Here is a 19,158-nt window from a genome sequence, read left to right on the forward strand (position 1 = left end):
AACTTCCAGTGTTGGAACATTCACAACTTCTGGAGGCAAGTTGTTCCACTGATTTGTTCTGTCAGTTTCTCCTCAGTTCTAGGTTGAATCTCTCCTTGATTAGTTTCCACCCATTGCTTCTTGTCCTGCCCTCAGGTGCCTTGGAGGATAGCTTGACTCCCTCTTCTTTGGGGCAGCCCCTCAAACACTGGAACGCTTTCATTACATCACCCATAGTCCTCCTTTTCATCAAACTGGACATAAGCCAGTTCCTGCAACTGTTCTTTATAAGTTTTAGTCTTTCAGACACCAATTGCGAAATTACATTTCTCTGGAGCCGCATGTGGCTCTTTCGGCCTTCTGCTGCGGCTCCCTGTCACTGGTCGGCTCCACAATTGATAGAGCTTTCCTTTAGGACAGGTAGAGGAAAAAGGACGCCGTGCTAGGTGGAGACTCTATGCTGGGGGGGAACCGGACTTCTGGTTGTCTCCAGAATTGAATGGGGGGAGGGGCTTCCGGTTAGGACCTTTGTGGCTCTTTGAGTGTTTAAGGCTCCAACCCCTGCTCGAGATACCCACCCGGAACAAGTTTCTCCCAGGGAAATTTGAAGCCGCGGAAAAAATATTTCTTTTCCCTCTCTCCATTCGGTGTATAACCCCAGGCCTGCTGAAGTTTTGGGTTTTGTGACTGTTTTGTGATGGATCTTGTGAACCAGAACACAGAACGAAGAATCCTAAGGCTGTGGAAGGGACCTCAGAGGTCTTCTAGTCCAGGCCCCCCCTCAAGGCAGCAGACCTTATACCATTCTGCTCCAAAGGGTTTGATTCTCTTATTATTATTTTTGGAAGTCCTTTTCCTAAGAGTCTTTTCCCACTGACAGTCTGGAACGACTAGCCCAGTGATGGCGAACCTTTTCGGCACCGAGTGCCCAAACCAAAACATCCGTGCATGCGCGTGCCAGAATGCCGAAAACCCAAAGACCAGCTTGCCACTGCACACATGCCTGTTTTTGGGGCCTTTTTCAGGCCAGTTTTCAGCTGTTTTCAGAGCCAAAAACAGCCTGAAAAACGGCCCCAAAAACGGTAGGAAAATGCCCCAAAAGACAACCTGAAAATGGCCCCAAATCTGGCCTGAAAATGGCGCCAAAATGGTTGGGAAACTGCCCCAAAAACAGTAGGAAAACCGCCCCCAAAACAGCCTGAAACAGCCCCAAAACGGTTGGAAAATGGCCCAAAAAATGGTAGGAATACAGCCCCAAAACTGGCCTGAAAATGTCCCAAAAACGGTTGGAAAAACAGTTGGAAAACAGCCCCAAAACTGGCCTGAAAACGTCCCAAAAACGGTTGGAAAACAGCCAAAAAATGGTAGGAAAATGTCCCAAAAACGGTTGGAAAACAGCCCCAAACTGGCCTGAAAACGTCCCAAAAACAATCGGAAAACAGCCAAAAAATGGTAGGGAAATGTCCCAAAATGGTTGGAAAAACTGTTGGAAAACAGCCCCAAAACTGGCCTGAAAACATCCCAAAAACAGTTGGAAAACGGTAGGAAAACAGCCCAAAAAATGGTAGGAAAACAGCCCCAAAACTGGCCTGAAAAGTCCCAAAAACAGTTGGAAAACGGCCCCCCCAAAAACGGTAGGAAGACAACACAAAAAATGGCCTGAAAATGCCCCAAAAATGGTTGGAAAATCCCCCCCCCCCCCAAAAAAAAAAACAGTCAGAAAACTGCCCAGAAAACAGCCTGCTTTTTTGGCAGGTTTTTGCACCGTTTTCACCCGATGGCTTCCAAGTAGTAGATTTATTCTGAAGGGGAGGAGGGGGGAGGAAAAGAAAGACCTCTCGACCCCCAAGGTGAATGAAAAACAATATATATATTTTTAATTTGTTCACAGTTAAACACAAGCAACTGCCTTGATGTATTAGAACATTCTAGTCAGCCAAACACCCTCGGTTCAGTTTTGCTTGTGAAATGTCTTTTCGTTTCGTTCTTTCTTTTTCTTTTTTTTCGATTGTACCATTTCGTAGCATCACTTCATCATCGCTGTGGCATTGTTTTTTTAACCCTCTCCTCCCTTTTTAAGAAGAACAAAAAAGTCATTTTTTTTTTAAAAAAAATCATGCTTACAAAGAGAGGGAAGGCAGGAAAATGTTTGCTTTTTATACACAGCTTGGTTTTTTTTTTCTTTTTTCTTCTCTCTCTTTTTTTAAAGATTTAAGTAAAAGCGATCAGAGATTTTTTTTTCTTGAAGAAAAGGAGAGGGGGGGGGGAAAGGCAAGGATTATTTTCAGCTTCGCTAACGGGAACCTTTCTTCCCCCTCCCTTCCCAAAATGGCAAGAAAGAGAGAGGGAAAAAAATACCTCTCCCACCCCCCAAAAAACCCAAATACTTCCATTATGTACGCTACATCCATGATTCAAAGGAGGAGGAGGAGGAGAAGGATTTGTGCCATCTTTGTTGTAGCCTGGCTGGGAACAATCCCACCCAAATTCATCGCGGATTTGCCATTTGCGCAAAACCAACCAAACCAAGGAATTGGTCCTACCCACGAAGGGGGGGGGGGAGAAAAGATGGGATTATTTTGATCCCTTTCCAATCGAGATTGGGACGGTCGGCATGGGGGAAGAAAAAAAAAAAACAGAGCAAGCTTCCTTCCTGAAGATATTTCCAAATCCGGATAGCTAAACAGAGAAATAAGGTTGGGTGCCCTTGAGGGGGTGGTGGGGTGGTGGAAAGAGCCCTCTCCCCCAAAGGGATAAGGAAGTTAAAAAGTCAGCCTCTATCAGTGACTTGGATGGGATCTGAAAATCCATCGATGCCCCAGAGTGAGAGGGTGTAAATCAGGGGTCTCCAACTTCCAGAATTCCTCAGCATGGCTGGCTGGGGAATTTGGGGAGTTGAAATCTACAAGCCTTCAGGTGGGAAAGGACCCTGCCAAAATGTTCACAAAAGAGGGGGGCTATTCCAGTTCGAACACCCGCAGAATAAAGAGGTTGGGGGAAGCGATTTGGTTGGGCTGGGAAAAGGTTGGGGATCAGCTCTGCAGAACCCAAAGGACTGCAGTTGATATGCCAAGGACCGGCTTTAAATCCATTTGAAGGGAGTAGAAGAGGGGGAATAAACTCATTCTCTTCCTTCGGGGCAGGGGTCTCCAAACCTGGCCGTTTTTTAAAAGCTTGTGGACCTCTTCAACTTCCAGAATGGCTGGCTGGGGAGTTGGAAAGTCCAGAAGTCTTAATAGTGGCCAAATTTGAAGGAGCCCTGCTGTAGGGAATGGGGAGGGCTTCAACCACAGACATCAGCATTCCCCCCCCCCAAACAGCAACCGCTTATAACCCTCCGAGCTCATACTTGGGACAAGACTACAGCCCCCATCAGCCACATGCCTTCAGCCCATCCATACATCAGATAGAAACAAGGCAAGTTCACCATTTTCCCCTGACACTCAGCCAAACATCGCCCTCATTCCACCCCATTGCACGCTTGCCGTGATTTTCCCCCCCCCCTCCGTTCAAAAAAGCAGCGATTTAAACTCGCCGTCTGCTTAGGGTCCAGAGAGAGAAAAGAAAAGGTTTGGTTTAAGAAATGTACGAAGGACCACTGGAGGAAAAGCGAGGTGTGGCGATTTTGGGGGAGCGGGGAGTGGGGGAACCTTAGCAGCTTTCTCGGACGAAACAGAGCTCCCCCAGGGCTGGTTTTGTGCCCGAAAAGGGGTAGAAAATATTCAGAAGCGGAAGGGGCGGAGAAGATGCCCTTGTGTGGTTTTTAAGAATCAAGGTGTTCCCTCCCGCCAAAGTGAAGGACGTCCTCGTGAAAGAGACACAACGCAAACGGGGAAAGGGGGGGACGACATTTAAGCCTTCGAAGCGCCATCTGTCTCCAAGAACCACAAGGCTGGCTTGCCAAGGATCTCCTTCTGAAGGTTTTGAGGATGGGGGCGGTGGGGGAAATGGTCACAGGTCTCATCCATGCGCACACCCAGTCCCCAACGGAAGGTTCAAATCCGGAGAAAACCAGAAGGGCTTCAGACCGACGGGTTTTGGCGTTCCAGCCTTGGCTGGTGGCCAGCCAGAGATGGTAAGCCTCTTGTAAGAAACTGGGTTATATATAAAAAAGGAAGGAGAAACCTCATTTTGGGTGCAGGTGGAACACAAAACCAGCGAAGGAGATGCTTCTCGCTTTGAGGGGACGCGGGGAAAGGGGAGCACAGGACAGGCGGTGGGGAGAGAGCTGATTCCCCCCCCCTTGTGGTTTCCGCCATAAATTTCCACCTGCTGCTGTTATAAAACACTCAACCATCATGGGAAGGATGCCTCCTCCTTCCTTTTTCACTTAACAAAACTCAAGTCGGGGGGTCATTACCAGCTTATCCGACTAGAGAGAAACACGCACACAGCTAAAGAGAATAAAAGTATCGAAAGAAATAATGCTTTGAGATTTGTGTGGGGACTCTGGCGGGGCGGCTTCCCCCCACCCCCAAAAAATTCCTATCCACGGGGGGAGATAAGCCGATTTTTGGGGAGGGAGGGGGAGGTGGTTGTTTTAAAAGGGAAGGCGATTGGAATCCTAAAGGTAGGATTTGAAATATCGGAGCAAAGTCCAGCGTGCTCACGAGGATATCGGAGGGTTCTTTTATTTTATTTAAAAAAAAGAAAATTACTTTGGGAGGAGAACTGTCACCTGCGAAAGGGGGTGGGGGGGGGCAAGATGGCTACCAACCCTGATTGAGGACTGGGGGGGGTGGGGAGTGGGGGGGGCACAGTCCTTCAGAGCAAGCACGCAAACATTCCCCTACCCCCTTTCCCGATCCGCCAGCTAACCTATTGCACAAAAATTCGTTCGGTGGGAGGCAAAAGGGAGTCGAACACCTTCAGCCATCACCACCCCAAGTGAAGGAAGAAGTAGGGGGGGGGGGGGGAAGAAGGGAGAAAACGCATCAAAAGAGGGCAGAGAGCTCCTTTCCAGATCTGGCATCCGCCCGGATATTCGCTCAGCCAAGTTCCAACCCGCCCCGAACGAAACAAAACCAGGTCCCGTTCCCGTGATGGGAATTCCACGGGCCTAGAACGAAAACGGGAAAGCTTTGGAGTTAAAACCACATGTGCCCCTGCGTGCCTCTCCCTCTCCCGGAGGCTGAGATTATGAGAAAAGTTAACACTGATTTTCCTTTTTCTTTTTCCCGTCCCCCGCCGCTCTCTCTCTCTCTCTCTCTCTCTCTCTCTCTCTCCCGGTTTAGCTGTGACCGTGATGGGATTCGTTGTAGTCCATTATATGCAGCGATTCGATGCTGCTTTCTTGATTTCGGGGAGAGGGCGTGGTTTCTGCGGGACCCGGAGAAGGGGGTAGGGAGCCCCCTCCGGTTTCTAGGCCGGGGGGCCCTTTGCACAATTCAGTCTTCAGCGTGCCGCACAGGCTCTGAATGGCCGCCTGGTCATTGTCGCACTGGCTCTCGCTCTTGTTGCGGAAGAGTTCGCGCGCTTTCATGCCCAGGAAGCTCTCCGAACTCGGGAAGGAACCCACAGTCAGTCGGCTGCGGCTGGAAGGCGGCTCCTGGCGTGCAGAGGCCTCCCAGCAGCTGTTGAATTGTCCGCCTCGTTCGCCGACGGTCTTTTCCGGACTGGATCCACTGCTGTTGCCTTTACTGCTGCTGCTGCTGCTGCTGCTGCTGGTGCTATTGTGAGCCTGGGAGCCGGCAAAACTGGTCTCTCCGTTTCTGTCCAGCATTTCATCGCCACATCCAGCAACCGGGTGACACAGACCTTCATTGACCGAGGGCCTGTGGGGAAGGAGAAGCAGTGGGGTGAGGAGGGCGCAGTGGTTAGAATGCAGTATTGCAGGATAAACTCTGCCCTCTGCAAGAGTTCGATCCTGACCGGCTCCAGGTTGACTCAGCCTCCCATCCTTCCGAGGTGGGTAAAACGAGGACCCAGATTGTTTGGGGGGGGGGGGGGGGGCAAGAGGCTGACTCTGTAAACCGCTTAGAGAGGGCTGTAAAAGTACTGTGAAGCGGCCTATAAGTGCTATTGCCCTCCCTCCCTCCCTTTTCTCTCTCCATTCCTTCTTTCCTTCCGCCCTCCCTCCCTCAGCCTTCCAATCCTTCCGAGGTGGGTAAAATGAGGACCCAGATTGTTTGGGGGGCAAGAAGCTGACTCTGTAAACTGCTTAGAGAGGTGAAGTGGTATATAAGTGCTATTACTTTTCCTTCCTTCTTTCCTCCCTCCCTGCCTTCTTTTTCTCCCTCCCTCCCTTCTTTCCTTCCTCCCTCCCTCAGCCTTCCATCCTTCCGAGGTGGGTAAAATAAGGACCCAGATTGTTGGGGGCAAGAGGCTGACTGTGTAAGCCGCTTAGAGAGGGCTGTAAAAGCACTGTGAAGCTGTATATAAGTGCTATTGCTCTTCCTTCCTTCCTCCTTCCTTTTTTCCCTCCCTCCCTCAGCCTTCCGTCCTTCCGAGGTGGGTAAAATAAGGACCCAGATTGTTGGGGGCAAGAGGCTGACTGTGTAAGCTGCTTAGAGAGGGCTGTAAAAGCACTGTGAAGCTGTATATAAGTGCTATTGCTCTTCCTTCCTTCCTCCTTTTCTCCCACCCTCCCTTATTTCCTTCCTCCCATCTTTCTTTCTTCCCTTCCTTCATCCCTTCCTCAGCCTTCCATCCTTCCGAACTGTGGTGGTGCAGTGGTTAGAGTGTAGTATTCCAGGCAAACTGCCCACAGAGCCAGCAACAGCAATAAACACTTATATACCGCTTCACAGTCCTTTTACAGCCTCCTCTAAGCGATTTTCAGCCTTTCACCCCCATCAATCGGGCTCCTCATTTGACCCACCTCGGAAGGGCGGAAGGCTGAGTCAACCATGAGCCTGGTGAGATTCGATCTGCCAAACTGGAGGCAGCCGGCAGGCAGCTGAAGTAGCCTGCAGTACTGCACTCTGACCATTGCGCCCCCGTGGCAGTTCGATCCTGACCAGGCTCAATATTGACTCAGCCTTCCATCCTTCCACGGTCGGTCAAACGAGGACCTAGATTGTCGAGGGGAAGAGGCTGACGTCTATAAATTGCCTGTAAATTTGGTCTAGCGAATTTTGTCCCGTTTTAACAAAAGCTTACCTTTCTTCGGCCATTTCTGCCGTTTCCATTTTGTCCTCCTGTTTCTTCTGCAACCGGTCGCTATCCAGGCAACTGTACAGGCGTAATATCTCCAGTTCAAAAGTCCGCGTGATTTGTTTCTGCACTCTGTGCTGGTGCTCGACCGCCTGCAACTGGTCCCTGCAACGGACAAGACGACGCCGTGAACCGAACCGAAGGGGGTGGAACACTTTACCTGAATAGACGCACAAGGAATTCGACACTGGTATGGAAGATCTCACACTATAGCAGGGGTGTCAAATACAAGGCACGAGGGCCACATGTGGTCGGATCTGGCCCGCAGGCCATCCTGGAAAATGTAGGGGACCGGGCCACATCACTTCTGCCGAGTCTATGTTATGGCCCACCAGTGGAACTGACAGTGAATTCGGCCAGTGAGGAGGTTGGGGAGGAAGATGGGCCAGTCCTGGAGTCTGGGGAAGGCTCTGATGAGGGCTCTCTGTCGGAGGCAGAGAGGGGGCCAGGGCCATCTGACAGTTATCAGCTGTCTTCCGAGTCAGACATCAGTGAGGCAGAAGAACAGCTGGAGCCTGTTCCCAGTGTGCGCATGCACAGAGCTGCCAGAGGAAGGGAACAGCTAAAGAACAGGGGTCGACTTGGGAGTAAGGCCACAGGGGGACGATGAATGGATCCCAAAGTCCTCCTTCTTTCTCTTCCTCCTTGCAATCCCCACTCCTTTCTAACACTGATGATGTTACCTAGTTGGGCCACAAAACGCCTGCAACCAAAACCACTAAGCACCAAGCACCCCACACTCCCTTCCTCTCCACTATCCCCATTCACCTTCTAGCACTGATGGTGTTACCTAGTTGGGTAATGAAATGGCTGCAGGAAAACCACCAAGCTCAGAGAGCACCAAGGACCCCACACTCCTCTTCCTTCCTCTCCACTATCCCCATTCACCTTCTAGCACTGATGTTACCTAGTTGGGTAATGAGACACCTTCAGGAAGAACCACCAAGCTCAGAGAGCACCAAGCGCCCCAGGCGCCTAACACTTTCTAAGCTTAGCTTAGGGCTCCCTGCAGAGCGAAGCAAAAGAGGACAACCATCAAGGCAACCTGGCTTGGGCTTTGACGTCCTCCAAGTACTTCTTCTGCTCCAGGAACAGGTGATCCTTCTTGGTCAGCTGGGATTCCAGTTCCGCAATCCGGTTCTGAGAGGCTTCCACTTGCTGACTCTGGAGGAGGAGGCAGGATTTGGCTCTCTCCAGCTCCTTCCGGAAGGCCGTCTGCATGTTCTCCACTTCCTGGAGAGGAAGAGGAGGAAAAGGAGAGAGAAACTCAGCATCGGGAGGGACCTCCCAAGGGAAGGAGAACAGTAGCTGGGTCCAAAATATAGAACAGGTTGGAAGGGACCTGGGAGGTCGTAGTCGAACTCTTTTTAAGCAGGAGGTCTTTGGGTTTCTGGCGCGCTGGAGCACACAAAGACCAACTGGCCAGTGCACATGCGTGTGTTAGAAACCCAAAGACCAGGTAGCCGGCGCATGCATGTTTCCAGTGCTCCAGCGTATGCACTCGTACGCTGGAGCACTTCGGGCACTCGGTGCCAAAAGTGTTTGCCATCACTATCCTATAGCGTTCTGGATAATTGGCTGTCCAGAAGAGGGAGGAGAAGGAGGAGGAGGAGGAGGAGGAGGAGGAGGAGGAGGAGGAGGAGGAGGAGGTGGTGGTGGTGGTGAAGAAGATGACGACAGATATGAGAAAGAGGAAGGAGGAGGAGGAGGAGGAGTAGAAGAAGGAGGAGTAGAAGAAGGAGGAGAAGAAGAAGGAGGTGAAGAAGAAGACGACAGATATGAGAAAGAGGAATGAGGAAGTGAAGGAGGAGGAGGAGGAGGAGGAGATGAAGATGAAGAAGACGAAGAAGACGAAGAAGAAGAAGAAGAAGAAGAAGAAGAAGAAGAAGAAGAAGAAGAAGCAGCAGCAGCAGCAGCAGCTCAAATGCTCAGGGAGTTTAGAATTCCAACAGGCACATAACACCACAGATTTAACAATTGCCGATAAGACAAGACCAAAAAAAAGTAGGAATAGTGGATGTGGCCTGGAGACAGCACAATGGCAGAAAAAAGAACTGGAGAAAATAGAATAGAATAACAGAGTTGGAAGGGCCTTGGGGGTCTTCTAGTCCAACCCCCTGCACAGGCAGGAAACCCTACACCACTTCAGACAAATGGTTGTCCAACATCTTTGTAAAGACTTCCAGTGTTGGAGCATTCACAACTTCTGGAGGCAAGTCATTCCACTGATTAATTGTTCCAACTGTCAGGAAATGCATCCTTAGCTCTTAGCTTCTCTCCTTGATTAGTTTCCACCCATTGCTTCTTGTCCTGCTCTCAGATGCTTTGGAGAATAGCTTGACCCCCTCTTCTCTAGGATAGCCCTTCAAATATTGGAAGACGGCTAACATGCCCCCCCCCAAGTCCTTCTTTTGCTCAGACCAGACAAACCCAATTCCTGCCACTGTTCTTCGTACATTCCAGCCTCCAGCCCTCCCTTATCCTCTTTCCCTCTCTTCTCTGCACTCTTTCTTAGAGTCTCTGCGTCTTTTTTGTGTTTTTGCCTAAGAGATGGTGAACTTCAGCTTGGCCCAAGGCACGAGAGGATGGCTGGATTTGACACCGGAGGGGAGGGGGGGGAGCAAAAGGAAAGGAAGAAAGACGTGTGGCAGCTCGGTAACCAAAGTCAAAGAAAGTAACCTTCGTGGTGTCGGCATGCTTGTTCTGAAGCTGCTCCAGGTAGAGCTCGTTCACTTCTCCGAGCACCAGCAGTTGCCTGTTCAAGAATTCCATCTGCTGTTGGACGGACTCGCTGTTGGAAAGCTGGATGGAGGAGAAAATATTGAGAGGCATCTTTCTGAAGCCGTTCCACTGATTGGTCAGGAAATTCCTCCTTAGCTCTAGGCTGCTTCTCTCTCTGATAAGCTTCCATCCGTCTCTTCTTGCCCTGCCTTCAGGTGCTTTGGAGAATAACCTGACCCCCTGTTCTGACCCAGGCTTCCCCAAAAAGCAGGAGGCAGAGCCCTGGTCCCGACAAAACCCCTTTTATTAAACGAATGTGAATTCCTCTCATTCGCATTCAGCAAAGGCCTGACAAACAGTCTTTCAAAGGAGTATTTATGACCACAGACCTCATCTAACTTGGAAAGCTGCCATGTAAATATTTTTCAAATGGGCTGGGCACAGAGTCTCCGAGATTCACGGACAGATCTTCACACTCCTGAAACGAATCTAACGAATGAATGAACGAATTTTTTCCTGTAAAAGCCCCATCCCTCTTTGCTCCTCTTTTATTTCCTATAGGAGGGGCCAATCACCTTCCACCTGTGACTTTACTCCCAAGTTGACCCTGATTTCTTAGCTGTTCTTTTAGTCTGGCAGCTCTGCGCATGCGCACACTGGGAACAGGCTCCAGCTGTTCCTCTGCCTCACTGCTGTCTAGTTCCGTAGGCACCTGATCACTGCCAGAAGGCCTCGGCCCCCTCTCTGCCTCCGACACAGATCCCTTGTCCGAGCCTTCCCCAGACTCCAGGACTGTCCCATGCTCCTCCCCAACCTCCTCACTATCCGACTCTGCTGCCACTGGCGGGCCACAACCACCTCCTGCTCTCTGGGGCAGCCACTGACACCCCTATCATGTTTCGGCGTCGCCCCACAGTCCTTCTCTTTGCATGGGTCAGGTGCAAAGAGAAAGAATGACCTTGACTTTCCAGAAAGAATGTTGTTATGGCTACCTATTGACTTAGCCAATTCCAGCAACCGTTCTTTATAGGTTTCAGCCTCCAGCCTGCCTGCTAATCATCTTTGTGGCTCTTCTTTGAGCTCTTTATAAAGTCTCGGCATCTTTTTTTATATCGTGGCAACCAAACCTGGATGTAATATTCCAAGGGTGGCCTTACCGAGGCATACAACCTGGTGCATGGATTACTATTTGTTTGCGTGTTTTCAAGGGTGTGCAGAGAATAATTAGCCACCCTCTCCCCCCCCCCCCCCCATGGGAATTACGCTGCCTTGAGCTCCTGAGCGTAAAAGCAGAAACCAGCCCGGGCTCTTTTACCTTTTGTGAAACTTGGCTCAGCAGCAGTGCTGTGTGGCACACCTTGTTGTTGGATTTTTTCAGCTCGGACCGCAAATCCCGGATGACGTTGGAGCAGTCTTCCAGTTTGGTCTAGTCAAGCCATAAAAACATCCATTCGTCCAGTTTACGCAAGGATACCAATCATAATTGAATCGTCTATAAAGCTAAAGGTTCCCCTCACACATCTGTGCTAGTCATTCCCGACTCTAGGGGGCAGTGCTCATCTCCGTTTCAAAGCTGAAGAGCCAGCGCTGTCCAAAGACGTCTCCGTGGTCATGCGGCTGGCAGGACTCAACGCCGAAGGCGCACGGAAGGCTGTTTCCTTCCCACCAAAGATGGTCCCTATTTTTCTACTTGCATTTTTTACCTGCTTTTGAACTGCTAGGTTGGCAGAGGCTGGGACAAGTCACGGGAGCTCACTCCGTTATGCGGCGCTAGGGATTCGAACCGCCGACCTTTCTGATCGACAAGCTCAGCGTCTTAGCCACTGAGCCACCATGTCTATATCCAGCCTTTATTATTTTTAGAATAAAGTTCAAGAAGGCAAATGCACACTCTACTCTTTCGTCCTATTTCCCCCCCATTAAAAAAAACAACCCTGTGAGGTGACTTGGGTTGAGAGCGAAGTCCCGAAGTCAACCAGGCAGCTTTCATGCCTAAGGTGGGACTAGAATTCTCAGTCTCCTGGAGATTGCCTCAGTCGGCTTTCAGGCCTAAGGCAGAACTAGAACTCACCTTTTCCTGGCAATTGGCCCAAAGACACCCACAGCTGTTTTTCCTAAGGAGGGACTTGAACTCGCGATTTCTTGCTTTCTGGCTTGGGGGCCTAAGCACTAGACCAAACTGGGATGAATCTAATGGGGTGAATCTGTTTCAGATTTGGGTTAATGTCAGGGTTCCAAATAGCATCCAAAATTAAATCAGAGTCCAAGGCAAAGTAATCCTCAAAGTTCCAATTTATGAAGAGAGCCATGTTGGCACATCTGGGAAAACCCGAATCTGAAAGCTTCCTGGTTTCTCCCACCCAGTTCAAGATCTTGACAAGCCCATCACATGGTCCAATCTCCCACTGCCATGCTGGCAGTTCCTCCCATCCAATTCCAGTCAGATGCAGAGGTGCAAAGAGAAAGGATGACCTTGGCTTTCCAGAAAGAATGTTGTTATGGCTACCTATCATCTAACTCCGTACAATTCCCTCCTCCCATTTTCCCACCATAGAAATGGCATAGCCGAATAATAGAAAGTGTGGCAGGCCAAAGATCCAAAAGAAAAGATGGCTGCAGGATTTGGGTTTTTTTGGCAGGGGATAAGGGTGGAAGGAATCCTCTGAGAAACCCACCCTGTGAAGGTCCCAGCTAGGATTCTTACCTTCAGCTCTTGGCTCTGGTTATAATACTCCTCCCGCTCGTGCTGGAGCTGTCGGATCTGACTGTGGAGCTGAGCCACCATGCCATCGCATTCTTCCTGGAAGAGGCGGTGTTTGTCCTGCTCCTTCTGGAGGCTGAGCTTCAAGGTCTGGATGTCCTTCTCCTGGAGGCGCAGTTGGTCTTTCTGTTTCAGAGGGAGAAGTTGGAAGTCAAAGGTCGTGCCCTGCCTTGGCCCACTCTTGGTCTTATTCGAAAGGAAACAATTTATTTGTCTATTTGGAGCAGAACTCTGCAAGACCCTGGTTTGTTTATCCATCAAATTTATCTATTGCCACCTCAAGATACGATGGATGGATGGATAGGATGCATGAAAAATAGTGATAGATGGATGGATGGATAGATAGGATAGATGAAAGATAGATGAAAAACAGAGATAGATAGATAGATAGATAGATAGATAGATAGATAGATAAAAAGAAAGAAAGAAAGAAAGAAAGAAAGAAAGGAAGGAAGGAAGGAAGGAAGGAAGGAAGAAAAGAAAAGAAAAGAAAGAAGATATTTTTTGGAGTATAAGATGCACCCCCCCCCCCCACAAAAGAGGGTGAAAATTTGGGTGCGTCTCATACACAGAATGTATCCCCGCCCACCCACCGGCCGCTACCCTTTGGCTTCTGCCTCCCCTGCTGCAAGGAGGCAAATTGCTGGAGGCAGAGGCAGATTTTTTTCCTCTTGTTTTCCTCCCCAAAAGCTCGGTGCTTCTTATATTTCGGAGCGTCTTATACTCCGAAAGATACAGTAGATAGATGAAAAATAGATAAAGATGGATGATAGAGAGACAGAGATGATAGATAGATAGATAGATAGATAGATAGATAGATAGATAGATAGATAGATAGATAGATACAGAGATAGATAGATACAGAGATAGATAGATAGATAGATAGATAGATAGATTCAGAGATAGATAGATAGATACAGAGATAGATAGATAGATAGATAGATAGATAGATACAGAGATAGATAGATAGATAGATAGATAGATAGATAGATAGATAGATAGATAGATTCAGAGATAGATAGATAGATACAGAGATAGATAGATATAGATAGATAGATAGATAGATAGATAGATTCAGAGATAGATAGATAGATAGATACAGAGATAGATAGATAGATAGATAGATAGATAGATAGATTCAGAGATAGATAGATAGATACAGAGATAGATAGATAGATAGATAGATACAGAGATAGATACAGAGATAGATAGATACAGAGATAGATAGATAGATAGATAGATTCAGAGATAGATAGATAGATACAGAGATAGATAGATAGATAGATAGATACAGAGATAGATAGATACAGAGATAGATAGATAGATAGATAGATAGATAGATAGATAGATAGATAGATAGATAGATAGATAGATAGAGACAGATAAAGAGATGATAGTAGTCAGACAGATTGACAGATAGACAGACAGACGGATGGATGAAAGAGATGAAAGAGACAGGATGAATGGATAAAAGACATGGATTGTTGGTGAAATGGATGGATAATTGAACAGGTAGATGAGAGGGGGGAGGAAGGGAGGGATGAATGGATAAACGACATGATGGACGGATAAAGAGAGAAAGCGGTAGAAGAAATGGATGGATGTAAGATAGAAGAGATGGATAGATGAAAGACATGGCGGATGGATAGATTACATCTAAACCTTTTCACTGCCAGGAATTGCGCAAGGGAACGGCTCAACCCCTGGGGGGGGGGGCAGCCAAGGGAGGAAAGTGCATCCAAGGCCCAGAGGTTGCACATCTGCTGGTCAGGAGGCCAGACGCCCCGCCGGCTCACCATGGCTGCGTTGTGTTCCTCCAGGGCAGCAGCTTTGATGACTTTCCTCAGCAGGCGTCTGTTCCGGAGAGCGTGCTGCTGCCTTTTGAAGCGCTCATACAACAGCTGGTTATGCAGCAGGCGCAGCTGATTCTGCAGGGTGCGAATCTCGTCGGAAGGGGGAGAACCTGCAGGGAGAAAAGATAGTGCTGAAAACACAGAGTCTCCGGGGGGGGGGGTGTACCATGCTCACTGGACACTTGTCCTTCCGGGTCAATTCTAAAATCAAGTTCTTGAACTAACGACGGACCAATTCAGGCCACATCATCTGTAGGCATCTCTTCCACACGAGGTATTTATTAATCTACGGTTCATGAATCTATGGCAGGTCGGCAACCTTCAACACTCAAAGAGCCACAAAGGTCCCAACCGGAAGCCCCCCTGTACAATTCTGAAGCCAAAAGGAAGTCCAGTCCCCCACCACCACCATAGAGTCTCCTCCTAGCATGGCGTCCTTTTTCTTCTACTTGTTCAAACCGAAAGCCCTAATCCTAATCCTATCAATTGTGTAGCTAACCGGAGACAGGGAGCCACAGCAGAGGCAGGAAAGAGCCACATGCGGCTCCAGAGCCGCAGGTGGCTGATCCCTGATCTATGGGTTCATGCCAGTGGTGAAATTCAATTTTTTATGCTACCAGTTCTGTGGGCGTGGCTTGGTGGGCATGGCAGGGGAAGGATACTGCAAAATCTCATTCCACCCTACTCCAGGGAAAGGATACTGCAAAATCTCCATTCCCTCCCCACTCCTGGGGGAAGGATACTGCAAAATCTCATTCCACCCTACTCCAGGGAAAGGATACGGCAAAATCTCCATTCCCACCCCACTCCTGGGAAAGGATACTGCAAAATCTCATTCCCACCCTACTCCAGGGGAAAGGATACTGCAAAATCTCCATTCCCACCCCATTCTGGGGCCAACCAGAGGTGATATTTGCCAGTTTTCCGAACTACTCAAAATTTCCGCTACCAGTTCTCCAGAACCTACTGAATTTCACCCCTGGTTTATGCCTAAGGTAGGACTAGAACTCCTTGTCACCCAGTTTGTTGCTAAACTGACTCAAGACCCTTCAACAGACCGATACAGCCACGTCCCCAGGGTGCAATCCCAGAATGTGCTGAGGATTTCCCAGAAAACCAAGCCCCTGGGACCAGCCAACGAAAATACAGCTTTTTTTCCCTTATATGCATAAACAGAGGGATAGAATGAAGATCACGTGAAGGGTTAATACCACTTTATAAGGCCTTGGAAAGGCCACACTTGGAATATGGCATTCAGTTTTGGTCGCCTCGATGTAGAAAAGATGGAGACTCTAGAAAGAGTGCAGAGAAGAGCAACCAAGATGATTAGGGGACTGGAGACTAAAACATATGAAGAACGGTTGCAGGAACTGGGTATATCTAGTTTAATGAAAAGAAGGACTAGGGGAGACAGCGGTGTTCCAATATCTCAGGGGGTTCCCCAAAGAAGAGGGTGTCAAGCTATTCTCCAAAGCACCTGAGGGCAGAACAAGAAGCAATGGGTGGAAACTAATCCAGGAGAGAAGCAACTTAGAAATGAAGAGGAATTTCCTGACAGTGAGAACAATTAATCAGTGGAACAGAAGTTGCCTCCAGAAGTGGTGAATGCTCCAACACTGGAAGTCTTTAAGAAGATGTTGGATAGCCATTTGTCTGAAACGGTATAGGGTTTCCTGCCTAGGCAGCGGGTTGGACTAGAAGACCTCCAAGGTCCCTTCCAACTCTGCTATTGTATTGTATTGTAAATATTGTATTGGAAGTGTATCTCAACCTTGGCCATTTTAAGAAGTGGAGGGGCTTTGACTCCCAGAATCCCCCAGCCTCTTGGTAAAGCAGGGTTTCTCAACCTTGGCCCCTTTAAGGTGTGTGGGCTTCAAACGCCCAGAATAACCCCAGCGTGTTTATCGCCTGGCCTGCCAGTAGGGTTCAAATTACAAAATTAGACATTAGGAGTTTAAGTTAGGAGGAAGCAAAGCAACCTGAAGGCACCAAAAAGGATGGGAAAAAAAACCCCAAAATTGTGGAGATCCCGAGTGGGAAAATTCACTCACCTCCAAAGTGGGTCCAATCGGCGGATCTGCTGGGCAACGATAACCTGGAAATGGAGATATATATATATATAAATATTTCAGCTGCTCTTTGAAGTCTCGCACGATTGGTGGAAGTTCACTCGAGATTTTATCTCAGGTGGGAGAGGGTAAATGGGTAATTAATAAAAGGGGTTTTTTAAGAGAAAACTTTTATAAGATATTTTATAGATGGCATTTAGATCCTAAAAAACTGGCTTCTATGTATCCAAATTTACAACCTAAATGCTGGAAATGTGATTGTGCTGATGCTACTTACTTTCATATATGGTGGACTTGCAAAAAGGTTAAAGCATTTTGGATAAAAATATGGTGGATTATGCAAAATGTTCTTATATAAAGGATAAAGTTTACCCCTCAGTTATTTTTGTTAGGTATAATAACTGATTGTACAGTTGTAGAGATTAACTTGATCTTGTATTTAATAACCGCAGCTAGATTGTTGGTGGCACAATACTGGAAGAAGGAAGATTTGCCTACTATTCAAGAATGGACATTGAAAGTAACAAACCTAGCCGAGATGGCCAAAATATCTGCATAGCTTAAGGACCACTCAAACGAGAGATATAAACTGGACTGGAAAAGATGGATTGATTATACTCAAAATAAATACAGGACTAAGAAATTTCAGATAGCTTATGTCTAAAGAAACCAGGAATGATATAAATTGTTTAGAGTTAGTCTAGCAAGGAGGAACTAAAGCTCAAATGAAAGATGAGAAGAGCCGAGGTGGCGCAGTGGTTAGGGTGCAGTACTGCAGGCCACTTCAGCTGTTATCTGCAGTTCGGCGGTTCAAATCTCACCGGCTCAAGGTTGACTCAGCCTTCCATCTTTCCGAGGTGGGTGAAATGTGGACCCAGACTGTGGGGGCGATATGCTGAAAGGGCTGAAAGCCCTATGAAGCGGTATATAAGTCTAACTGCTATTGCTATTGCTATAAGATGTTGTTAACTTTTTTTCTTTTTAAGCTTATTTTAGAATGTTTTTGTTAAAGATTTATACCTTGTATTGGTTTTGGGAAGTCCAGGGGGCGAGGTTGCGGGGGGGGGGGTTTGGGGGGGAGGGAAGTAAATATTTGTAAAAGTTTGTTTTTAAAAAATTTTCATTAAAAAAATAAAATAAAAGGGTTTTTTGTCAGGACCAGGAGTTTGCTTCGTGCTCTCGGGAAGCCTCGGTCAGAACAAGGACGCTGTAAACGGCCGTCAACGCAGATCAGCTCCTAACCCGCCTTATTATCCGGAGCGAGTCCAACGAAGACACAAGCCACTTACTTGTTGAGTTCTCTGCTGTGAACATCGGCCCCGTGTTGGAGCAGCCTGTCTAGAACCCTCAAAGGTGAAGCAGAGAGAAAGCCTTCGTCCTCCAGTCCTCCCTTGAATTTTTTCAGCAGCTCTTCCGTCTTCCGGCCGACAAACAGGTAAGCAGTTTTGGGTAACGCCACCTCAAACAGGTGCTCGTATTCGGGAAGCGGTTGGCTCCCGAGGCCAGGTCTCTGGCGAGCGGGGATTTTACAAGGGCTGGGAGTCAATATGCCCGGATCGGGGGAAGCCCACAGTTCCTGGATTCTCCCAGGAATCTCTTCGGCATCCCGACAAGGCCGCTCGATGGGCGTGAAGGCTTGCTTCGGAGTATCCCGCGGGCCTTCCAGCCAGGATTGGTCCAGGAAAGATGTCAAAGGATCGGCGTTCGAAAACTGCCCTGCAGCGGTTGAAACGAGCGACTGAGATTTCCGAGAGCTGGAGAGATTCTCACTGGATTGGTAGAACGGAGAATCAAAGCCTCCCCGGGGCACGACGGGCTCGGCATCTGCGGCGGTGATCTCGGAGAGTTCGTTGGAGATGGCTTCTGCAGGGAAAAAAAAGGAGGTGGGGAGGAAATGTTCCGTTTATTGAGGAGGCTTGATCCTGTCTCCTTTGGAAGGGCAGGCACAGGGCAGCTGACGTTCAAAGCAACCATGTATATTTTTATTATTATTATTTTTAATACATTTTATTTTCAACACCAATCGATGTAAACAAAACAGAAACATAAGATTAAAACAACAAAGGAACCAAAGGTTACATCATATAGCAGTTCCATATCGGTATGTATATACAATTGATCGTTCGCCTCCTATACATTCCTGTTCTGACCCCCCTTCTCCGTCCAGGAATGAAAGCCAAAAGCCATGTAACTAAAAAGGATTCTTTTAATCAGTCCAAGCTCTTGTTGGCTGCAAGCCCAAATAAACAAAGATAATAGCTCTGGCAAAAGTCCTATAACTCACAAAACACTGCAAGCCACTTATCCAAGTTAGCTTCTCTCGATGTGTGAACGCAAACAAGAACAATCACTAGAACAGGAACGTTGACTTCTGCAACCAGGGCGTGGCACCAGCAGTCTCTTTATACTCAGGAGAGGATCCCAATGAGCAACAGCTGCTCGCAATCATCTCCTGTAAGTACTCAGTTGTTCCTTCCCGCAAGTAACCCTTCGATGGAGTGCATCCTGCAACAACTCCCAAGTGTTTCCCTGAACACTGATCCAATGCTCTGCTGCCACCTGGTGGCCAATGGCTCCTGCCGGGCCACAACACATTCCTATCTTACATTTGTGGTGTCCT

The 19,158-nt window shown here is 48.2% G+C and overlaps 1 protein-coding gene across 5 annotated transcripts in view; it reads right to left on the reverse strand.

Moving 5' to 3' along the window:
• Positions 1-2,085: 2,085 nt before the first annotated feature.
• The window catches only part of TSC1 (TSC complex subunit 1), a 41,578-nt gene continuing 24,505 nt past the window's right edge, over positions 2,086-19,158 (reverse strand). For all 5 annotated transcript variants that reach the window (XM_032232705.1, XM_032232702.1, XM_032232703.1 and 2 more), the window contains exons 15-23: positions 17,828-18,401; positions 16,521-16,564; positions 14,413-14,579; positions 12,560-12,742; positions 11,171-11,281; positions 9,814-9,936; positions 8,180-8,367; positions 7,081-7,239; positions 2,086-5,753 (exon numbers count right to left, since the gene is read on the reverse strand). In XM_032232705.1, coding sequence (XP_032088596.1) covers positions 5,210-5,753; positions 7,081-7,239; positions 8,180-8,367; positions 9,814-9,936; positions 11,171-11,281; positions 12,560-12,742; positions 14,413-14,579; positions 16,521-16,564; positions 17,828-18,401 — 2,093 coding nt within the window. In that variant the 3' untranslated portion in view covers positions 2,086-5,209. The remainder of the gene's footprint in view (positions 5,754-7,080; positions 7,240-8,179; positions 8,368-9,813; positions 9,937-11,170; positions 11,282-12,559; positions 12,743-14,412; positions 14,580-16,520; positions 16,565-17,827; positions 18,402-19,158) is intronic.

Source organism: Thamnophis elegans, chromosome 16, assembly GCF_009769535.1.
Source record: "Thamnophis elegans isolate rThaEle1 chromosome 16, rThaEle1.pri, whole genome shotgun sequence".
Taxonomy (NCBI): domain Eukaryota; kingdom Metazoa; phylum Chordata; class Lepidosauria; order Squamata; family Colubridae; genus Thamnophis; species Thamnophis elegans.